A 10,606-nucleotide genomic window follows, 5' to 3' on the forward strand; every position below is an offset into this window, starting at 1 on the left:
ATACAACCTCCATTCTTGATTGGGTTCAAGATGAGGGGGAAGAGTACTTTCGGCAATGAAATCGGCCAGAGCCTGGCTTTCACCGTTGTGCGAGGCTCATACTCGATTCCGAAATCTGCTAGCTGGTTTGCCCAATCTGTAACGCGGCTTGACTTATTTTTCCCTTCCAGAATCTTTTTCAAAGGTTGATCAGTCCGAACGATGATCTGGTGGGATTGGAAGTATGGCTTCAATTTCCTGCTTGCCATCACTATTGCAAATATGACCTTTTCCACTTCGCAATAGTTCCCCTCTGAGCCTCGGAATGCATGACTCACATAGTATATTGGAAGCTGTTTCTTTTCTCTTTCCGCCACTAGTACTCCGGATAGCGAGTATTCGGAGATAGAGACGTATAGGACTAGCTTCTCCCCTTTGATGGGTGATACTAATTTCGGCAAGGTAGACAGGTGTTCCTTCAATTCCTGGAATGCTTCTTCTGCTTCTCTCGTCCATTCGAACTTGCTTTGCTTTAGGGTTTTGAAGAAGGGGGAGCATTTGTCGGCGGATTTGGATAGAAATCTCCCTAAGGCTGCTAGGCACCCTGTTAGTTTCTGCACCTCTTTTACGGATCTGGGGGACTTCATATCTTGGATTGCCTTAATTTTGTCGGGGTTTGCCTCTATCCCTCTTTCGTCGACAAGGAAACCAAGGCACTTACCTCCAGTAACTCCAAAGACGCATTTATCTGGATTGAGTCGCATTTGGTGCCTCCGGAGGGTTGTAATGTTTCTCGGAGGTCTGCAGCATGTTCAGATGCTTGCTTGCTCTTTGCAATCATGTCGTCCACGTATACCTCCAGATTTCGGCCTATCTGAGACTGGAAGACTTTGTTTACCATTCTCTGATAAGTGGCTCCGGCGTTTTTTAGACCAAAGGGCATGACTTTGTAGCAGTACACGCCGGCGTTCGTGATGAACGCTGTGTGCGGTTGGTCTTCAGGGGCCAACGGGATTTGATGATAACCTGCGTTAGCATCCATGAAGCTCAACAGGGCGTGTCCTGCTGTGGAGTCCACCAAACGATCTATCTTGGGGAGAGGGTAATCGTCTTTTGGGCATGCCTTGTTTAGATCCGTGAAATCGACGCACATTCTCCACTTCCCGTTGGATTTCTTGACGAGAACAACGTTGGAGAGCCATTCTGAATATTTGCATTCTCTGATGAATCCGGCCCTCAATAACTTCTCCACCTCCTCGTTGGCGGCCTCTATTCGCTCTTTTCCCTGATGTCGCAGCTTCTGCTTCACGGGTTTATAGCCTGGCTTTATATCAAGTTTATGACCCATGATATGGGTAGGGATACCAGGCATCTCTTCCGTGGAAAAAGCGAAGACATCGCGGAACTCGGCGATGGTGGCCAAGAGGTCAGTCTTGATTGCGTCTGAGAGGTTTTTTCCAACTTTGATTTGTTTCCCATCAAATATCTCCACCTCCTCATATCGTTCCACTGGGTGAGGCCTTCCGTGGGCGTTGGGGCTGTCTGTATACACGCTCATGACGGCTGAAGAGTCTCCCCTCTTTCTTTTGGAGGGAGTGGAGGAGGTTTCTCGCTTGAGGGTACTCACTAGACATTGACGGGCTGTCACCTGGTCGCCTTTGAGTATACCCACTTGCCCATCATCCCGCTCAAATTGAAGCAAGAGTTGATGAGGGAAGATTGCAGCTTTGATTTTATTGATGAGCGGAAGCCCCATGATGGCGTTATAGGGGAATGTGAGATCTACAACCGTGAATCGTATGGGCATCGTTCTACTTTTGTCCTTCTCCCCTACTCGTACGGGGAGTACGATGGTACCCAATGGAACGACCTAGTTTCCCCCAAACCCGATCAAAGGTTTATCGAGGGGTTGCAAGTGTTTTTCTTCAAACTGCATTTTCCTTAGGCAATCCATTGTTAGAAGATCAGCCGTACTTCCGGTATCTACAAGTACCCTTTTGACTTTCGTTTGCCCAATTTTCAAAGTGACCACCAGAGGGTCAGTATGTGGTTGTTGCAGCATTTGGGAGGTCGTGGCATCGAATTTCATGACCGGCCCACTGGATGTGGTCATTGGAGGTCCCTTCAGCAAAGTATGGACGCTATCTTTTGCGGCGCGGATGGTGGGATATTCCTCAGTGTATCCACCGAAAATCAGGTTGATAGTCCCTTGAGTGTTGGAACTTTCGCGTCTGGCCTCATCCCTTCCGGGGGATCTGCGTCTTTGGTGCCACGGCTTTCTTTCAACCTCTTTTGCTACATAGTCTCCCTTGTTAATGAACCTCGATAGTTTCCCTTCATCAGCCAATTGGTGCAGAATACGTTTAAGTTCACGGCATTGGGCCAAAGTGTGGCCGTGTTCTTTGTGGTAGTCACACCACAGATTGAAGTTGCGACGGTTGGAGGGGGTGTTAGTAGGAGGCGGAGTTGGTAATTCATTGTGGATGGCATATAATATGTCTTTCCTGTTGCGGTTGAACATCGGGTCATTGCCTCCATCGAGTATACTCCGCGTCCTTGTTTCCCCTTCCGTGACGTACACATGTCTGGATCGTGGAGGCCCCATATCTGACGGGGGCTCCGGACGACGTGGAGGGTAGTTTCTTTCCCTCCTCAATGCTTGTTCCTCTCTGTTTCTCGAGGATTGATTGACAATGGGGTCCTTCTTATCAGACCTCCATTTTTTAGGATCATTGGCCTGACATATTTCAGAGGCCGTGACATAGCTTTGGCATTGCTTTATGGCCTCCGCGTATGTCTTCACTTGACTTTCGACCAACTGGAACTTCAGGCGTTGGGCCTTCATTCCGTTGATCAGGGCGTTTAATGCAACCGATTCTTCCAAATCGGTTACCTCCAGCACCGCCTCATGAAACTTTTTTAGATAGGATGATATGGACTCCCCTTCTAATTGCGTGATGCTGAGTAGATGGAAATTTGATTTCTCCTGCCTTCTGGAAGCTATAAAGTGGCCCAGGAACTTCTCTTCTAATTGGGCAAAGTTGTGTATACTTCCTCCTGAAAGGGAGGTATACCATGTCAGTGCTACTCCCGTAAGAGTAGTCGGGAACAACTTGCACCACAACAACGGGTCATTGGTATGCAGCAACATCAAGTTTTTGTAGGCCATCAGATGTTCCTCCGGGCAGGACGTTCCATTGAAGGCCACCATGTTCGGAATCTTTATCTTCCCATTACTAGGGGTATTTAGTATCACCGGGGCCAATGGAGAGATTATGGGTACAAGTTTTCCAGAAAGGCTACTTTTGCCGGCCTCATTCCGCGGCATGGTGATGCGGCGGCTAGACTCCGCGGCTTGGGCTTGCTTTTTTTCTTCCCTCCTTTTATCCACCAATGATTGGACGCTTTCAGACGTCTTTTGTTTCTTACTTTCTAGGAAGGTGCGGACGTCTCGAGAGGCGGTTTTAGATTCGCCATCTCGCAGATCTGTTTTGCTGAGGCTCGAGTAGGTTCTAGATCTCTCCCGCCTCTTCTTATTACGTCTACTGGAGTGGGACGTCCTCGAGTTCCCATCCTGAGATTCATGAGACTTCGGTATCTCCTGATGGGGTTCGATTCGTTCTCGCAAGTTTTTTATTTGATCCGCCATATCTTCTAATACTCGTTGCTGAGTAGGAGCATTATTCATGACGGCGCGGAGTTGTTCAGAGAAAGCAGCCGTGAGGTTCCGTGCTAGCATGTCCAGATCACGGCGAGTCACGGCTTGATTATTAGCGTGACCTGCAGAAGTATCTGTATCTGTGCTATGCACGGTGGCGGTTTGAGTCGGATTTCTCTTAGGAGCCATGACCTTTTGTTCAATTATCCCCACAGACGGCGCCAAACTGTTTCGGTTATGAAACGAGGAAGTGCAGAAGACACTTACAGTACTGTGAATGGAAGCGTGGTCTGGAACGGCGACTTGTGGAAGGACGCGACTTGGATTCCTACAACACAACACGTTAGCCTTGTCCGGGGGGTGATCTCCCGGAATACCCCTCCGAAATTAATGAATGAACGATTGCTGAATGAATACAAGAGGGAATGTCGAGATTGAGATTGCTAGTGTTAGTGTTTGGGTAAGCATAGGATGTAATGTAAGCAAGGATACTAGGAAAGCTATATTTTTTCAGATGATCCTCCCTCCTTGGTGGTAGCCACTATTTATAATGTTGAGGAAGGGAAGTTGCATCTAAGAAGTGAACTATCATGAGAGTAGTGGGAGTAATGAGAGGTGGACTAGTCATGGGAAGAATGGACAGTTATCCATCTTGAAACAAGGAGAGCCATACATTGTGGGAAAGTGGGGAGTTAGGGTTTTTAGAGGTAACTGGACCATGGGCCATTCAAGGAAAATAGTAATTCCAGAAAAAGCCCATTTGACCGAAAGTCAAGGTCAACTAAAAAGGTCAAAGGGTATTTTAGTAATATGATGCTAATTATCAAATAAATAAATTAATTGAATAAACAGTACCATGACAAGAGAAAATACAAATTTAAGGACAAGAAGCACCAGACAATACCTATTGTTGCTGCGTGTATTATAAAATTTTTGAGCGTTATCAACACAAAGCGAGTAAGGAAAGAGAAGGAAAGGAAATCATCTTGAGTTAGAATGTAATTGGGCTAATTATGATATAAGCCTAATACTAAAGGGGCGTATATATGCAGCGGTTGCACCCAAGTATTTGAGATTGATAATTTTTCTTTAGTCACCAACTAGGCTTATGGATTATTTTAGGAGAAGATCTTGGGAGTGAACGTCTCATATTGAGATCAATAGTGCAATCCGCATAATTATATGAATTGATCATTTTAAGGTTAAAATTGAAGACTTAAAAATAATAAGCTAATATTGTAAGAGACCGTCTCACAGTGAGACGAACTCAAAACAAGGAGTCCATATGCTAATAATTGTGTTAGTTGGGCTATTCAGCCTATGTATGAAGCGCGTCTCACGTTGAAACGATCTCACACAAAAATTTGTGTAAAATAATTGATTTGTTTAAGGTTATAAACTTATAAGCAAAAAAAATCACTTTGATGTCAAAATTGATCACTTTTAGGTCAAAATTAATACATTTAAGGTCAAAATTAATTTTTTTTGTTTTTATTTCTGGGTTTTAGGAAATTTTTATATTTTAGTTTTTGGCTTTGGGCCCACCCAACTGTATGGTCATAATAAGGCATTCTCTCCCAAGCTTTTGCCTTTTTTTTAAAGATATATGTTTTTATGGGCTAATTGAGTATTGATTAAAAGGATTAACTCAAATCAAATTCATGTGTTCTCTTGAGAGATCGTTTTTTTAAAAACGGCTCTCAAGAGTCCAATCCACATTCTTTCAAGGGTTATTTCTTTTTTTAAAAAAATATTACTGCTTCTTCTAAAACGCGTGTGTATTTTATTTTGGAATATGAAAAGTCTAATCATTAATTGCCTCTTCCCAAAGCATTAAACATCCTCGATTATGAAAATATTAGTTTCTCACCTCCGTTCTACAACATTCAACTATACCCTCCTTCTACAATTTCTAGATTATCTAACAATGGAAGAATTGATGCTTGAATTCAATTTTGGTTTTTTTCTATTAAGCTTCATCAATGGCGGAAAATAGTGATGTTGAAGAAGACAATAATGTCTAAAATTTGGGGAAGGTGATAAAAGCAATTGTGGTTCTTTTGATTTTTATTTAAATTAAGGTTCATCAATGGTGGAAAACAGTGATGTTGAAGAAGACAACAATGATTAATTTTTGAAAAAAGGTAATACAAGCAATTATGGTTATAAATTCATATATTTTTGGTTATAACCAAATATAATTAGTATATAACTGTGAACATTTAACATAGATTGTAGTAGTTGAGAGTGTAACATTGCGTAGTAACATAATATAGTTGGGGTTATAACGTAATATATTTGGGATTATAACATAATATATTTAGGTTTATAACAACATATATTTAAGGTTATAACATAATATATTTGGTGTTAAAGCAACATATATTTGAGGTTATAACATAATATATTTGGAGTTATAACATAATATATTTGGTATTGAAACAAAATTATACTCCCTTGTATTTATTATTGTTATTATCTAATTATCTTTTTTTAATATTATTCTTTAATCATTTTTAATTGCATAACATTTTTAATATATAAGCTAAAATATTATTAAGTGATATCTTATTTCATTCATCTTAATATCCATTTTTTTTATTTATTAGGATATAAAATATTTAAAAATGACTATGTAAAATGATAAATATATGAAAATTAAATGATACAAACAGACAATATGCGTTAATACGAAGGTATATTATTAGGGCCGACCCTAAGCAAGAGCAAGAAGGGCTTGCGCCCGGGCCCACGAAAAAGGTAGATAAATTTTGCCTTTTTATGCATCAAACTTGAGATCTTATGTGATTAAATTGCGCATTTAACCACCAAGCCAAAGTGTCATTAATGATAATTGTTACCATATTTACTACGTAATTATTAAGTTATAAATGCATTATTATCAAATAAAAAGCGGATAATATCGAGCTCTATTATTGGCGTGTAACATTTTTTTAATTATATATATATATATATATATATATATATATATATATATATATATATATATATATATATATATATATATATATTATAATTATTAGTAATTTGATATGGCTTGCGTATCACATCTTCTAATTTTGGGAAGGTAAAAGGTTCTGGACTATTTGATTTGACATGTATTTTATCATTTTAGATTTACCTAATCTCTGCGAATGTGACATGTCTTCTCCTCAATATATCATGTGCTAGAGCCAATATTTATTAGGGATGATCATCGTTTAAGATGCTCTTAAATCTGTTCCTGACCTATACGCAACCGATGACCATCGTTACATACTGTTTGTTAACTACTATTTCGTTCATTTGAATTTGCTAGTGACAATGACATATTTTGATAGAAAATGTCATTCACAAAGAAATACTAAAAGGAACGGAGGAGTAAAACTCGGATAGTATAGTGAAAAAATAACATGTTTCTTATTTGACGCCACCATTTTTATTATGTTGTATTATTTTTTTGTGAACTTTTAATTTTACCCTTTCTCTTCACAAAATTCTCTAAACTCAGTTATCTCTATAAATTTCACAAACTCAACACTTGCATAACGTAAACGTCATATATGGATTTTCGTTTTGATTTATTCTGACTAATGTAAACACAATGAGGACGCAAGTCTAAAATGACAATCAATTTATATCTTTTAAATTACTTAAAAAAATTATAATAAATTATAATAAATTATAATATATTTCTGATTTAAGTTCAGCGCAACGTAGACAAAAATCTAAAATGAGGTTCAATTTAATTTTGATACAATCATAAAAAATAAAAATAAAATTAATTTCACTTAAATCATCGTAAGTGCATTGTTAATGAAGCTAAAATCGATCCCTTAATTTTAATTTATTTTAAAAAGTAAAAATGGTGATTGTGTTTTAATTAATACTTGTAACATTTGCTTTTTCATGTAGTTTAATATACTAATTCATCTGTTAATATCTCTAATTATGTATACTAAAAAAATATCAGTTTGATATTAATAATTTTTGAAACAAATCAAATAATATCCAACTTTACTATGTTTTAACTTGTAGATTGAAAACCAATTACAAATTAAAAGTGATGAGTGAATGGTGTAATACATCTATTGTTGGAAGTAAATTGGAACATAGGAGGTATAATCTTAAAACAGACACAAATCTAAGAAATTAGATTGATTTAATTTTGAAAAATCTAAAAAATTAGACAAGTCTCAAATTTTGTGCGACTTGGAAATTTTTCTTTTGTTCAAAACTATTTTACAATTAATTTTCGATTAATTTTAATTTTTTTCAAAAAAATTTATGGTCATGTTGGACAAAATGTGTGACTTGACCGATTTGTTTTTCAAAATTCATTAAAAATTAAATCAATTGACATTGTTATATTTGTGCCTATATTGCGATTATGTTAATTAAAACGAAATAAATTACTTATTTATTTATTATACAAATCAAAATTAATCCATCAATTTAGCTTTGTCAACTATGCGCTTTATTTGATTTAAGTGAAATTAAATTTTTTGTTTATATAATCAAATCGAAATTAAATTGATCGACATTTAAGATTCGTGTTGACGTTGTGCTCAACTTAATTAAAAAAAAATTAGTAGATTTTTATTTATTTAATTAACTTAAAAGAAATTAATCAAGGAACATTTTTGTCTTCTATGCGTTTTCGTTAATCAAAATTAATTAAAATGGAAATATATATATGTTGTCTTTACGTTAAATAAGTATTTGTTTGTGAGATATGGAGAGATAATTGAGTTTAGAAAGCTTTTGAAAAGAGAAGTATAAATTGGAATTCTATAAAAAAAAAGTGACAATATATTAAAAAAGGTGGCAACAAATATTAATATCAAAATTAATGCTTTATTTTAGATTATACTAGAGCCAAGATTAAGGTCAGTTTTTGCGTTTAAATTATTTTACAATGGAACTCTTCATTAATAATCTTCATTAATAATGTCGGAGTATATAATACATAACACAAAATAAATTTATAGTGAAATTATATCCTTGCAAACTAATTTATATTTCTGTACTAATCCTAAAGGGTTAATTAAAAAGAATCCTCCTGATAACTAAACAACAATTTCAACTAACTCCGAAATTCAGAGATTTTGAAATGGTATCTCAAAGTTGAAGTCATTAGGCTATTACATATTGCTGGTGCAATGCATGTTTTTATTAAATTTTCTAATATATTTGCATAAATTAAGAAATTAAAATTTTAAAAAATAAATTTTATATTATAATTATATTTCATTTATTCTAAATATTTGTATATATTGTATACATTGTACGATTTGTATCATATTTTGCATTGTGCGCGTGACTGTAAAAATTTAGTTCATGACAAATAAATCACAACAAAAGACAAAAATTTTGATTATGTGTTGAATATAATTTTATTTACCTGAGGCATACAATACAAAATTATGAGTTTTTTTTAATAAAAAATATCATATCAATTTATTCTAACAAAATTAAATATTACATTAATTTATATAAAGTATTACAACTATTAATAAGACATGTCAAAATCAAATTTAACATAAAAACATGTAAAATTATTTTATAAAAGTTCAAACAAAAAAAATGATTTTTTTTCATAAAAAATATACATGACATACATAAAAATAGTCACAACCTGAATCATATTAGAATGAAACATTGCATTTAAGTAACCAATTGTAAACATAACAAACAAATCCTAGTAAAAGTATCTTATGTTTTAATCATCTCAAAATATCCTATACACTAAATAATACTTATTGATTTGATTAAAAATGAATCTGAACTGTGTTCGATTTTTATAGTCCACATATAACTATTAATCGAGATTACCCAAAACTAATAATGAACTGAGTCCAATCTGACTTGAATGATATGCTAAACTGAACTCGATTCTAAAACCAACTTAACCCGAATCGATTTTTAGCCGAACTTATGTAAACCCAAATCGATTTATAACTGAATTATTGTAATCTCAAACCGATTTTAACCGAAAACAAAGTGAAAGTCCAAAAATTTTATATTAATTTTACTTTATCAAATTATTATTAATATTTTGAATAATTTATGATTTGATTTATCAAACGATGAAGGTTTCAATACTAATTTTCAATATTGCAACACTGTTAGCTCTAATCCCTTTTTTATAAGTGAAAAAAAAATTGTTTTGCTCTTTATAAGGGTGCATTTAACATTCCTATAGTTTCTCAAAAAATGTAGAACACAATTTATTTTGCTAGCATTTCTTCTTTCTTTATATGAGAGTCTCCCGTTTCTTTTTGTAAAAGGACACTTAATTTTCATTTTTGTTTTATGCCGGGGAGATCAACCGCTGAGGCTATACATGTGCTCAGAAGACTAATGGAAAAAAATAGAGAGAAGAAAAAGGATTTACATATGGTGTTTATAGATTTGGAGAAGGCTTATGATAGCATACCGCGATATATTATCTAGGAGAGCTTGGAGAAAAAGGGAATCTCGTGGTGCCATATTGATGTTATACGAGACATGTATGATGGAAAATCAACTAACATATAGACACCTGTTGGGATTACAAAGTCATTTCCAGTTAGAGTAGTTTTACATCAGGGATGCGCACTAAGCCCTTTCCTTTTTGCAGTCATCATGAATGAGCTTTCCTAGTCTATCTGGAAAATTGTGCCGTGGTGCATGTTATTCGCCGATGATATAGTGTTGGTTGCAGAATCTAGCAAGGAGGCTAATACCAAATTAGATGAGTGGAGGGCGGTATTAGAAAGCACAGGGCTCCATATTAGTCGTACAAAAACCGAATATTTGAGATGCAATTTCAGTGGCAAAGAGCAAGATGATAGCCAAGAGGTGACCATTGAAGAAGATGCAGTTACTAAGACGAGCAAGTTCAAGTATTTAGGATTTGTTATCCAGAGTAATTGGAAGATTGATAGAGATGTAACACACCGTATACAACGGGTTAGCTTAAATGGC

The 10,606-nt window shown here is 35.6% G+C and overlaps 2 protein-coding genes across 2 annotated transcripts in view; one reads left to right on the forward strand and one right to left on the reverse strand.

The window, feature by feature from the left end:
- Positions 1-1,849: 1,849 nt before the first annotated feature.
- LOC130813446 (uncharacterized) lies at positions 1,850-3,718 on the reverse strand. The gene is made up of 2 exons (XM_057679279.1): positions 2,873-3,718; positions 1,850-2,716 (listed from the first exon to the last, which is right to left on the reverse strand). Exons 1-2 carry the CDS (start codon positions 3,716-3,718, stop codon positions 1,850-1,852), a joined length of 1,713 nt encoding a protein of 570 aa, XP_057535262.1.
- A 6,591-nt stretch (positions 3,719-10,309) lies between these two features.
- The window catches only part of LOC130813447 (uncharacterized), a 411-nt gene continuing 114 nt past the window's right edge, over positions 10,310-10,606 (forward strand). The window contains exon 1 of the mRNA XM_057679280.1: positions 10,310-10,606. This exon is cut by the window's right edge and continues 114 nt beyond it. Coding sequence (XP_057535263.1) covers positions 10,310-10,606 — 297 coding nt within the window.

Source organism: Amaranthus tricolor, chromosome 5, assembly GCF_026212465.1.
Source record: "Amaranthus tricolor cultivar Red isolate AtriRed21 chromosome 5, ASM2621246v1, whole genome shotgun sequence".
NCBI lineage: Eukaryota > Viridiplantae > Streptophyta > Magnoliopsida > Caryophyllales > Amaranthaceae > Amaranthus > Amaranthus tricolor.

What these genes read in the sequence shown, in the direction of transcription:
- LOC130813446 (XM_057679279.1), bottom strand. Translation starts at nt 3,718, where the DNA reads ATGCTAGCACGGAACCTCACGGCTGCTTTCTCTGAACAACTCCGCGCC. An exon ending in TTCATGAGGCGGTGCTGGAG is followed by an intron (nt 2,717 to 2,872) that starts GTAACCGATTTG and finishes GAAATATGTCAG; the next exon opens with GCCAATGATCCTAAAAAATG.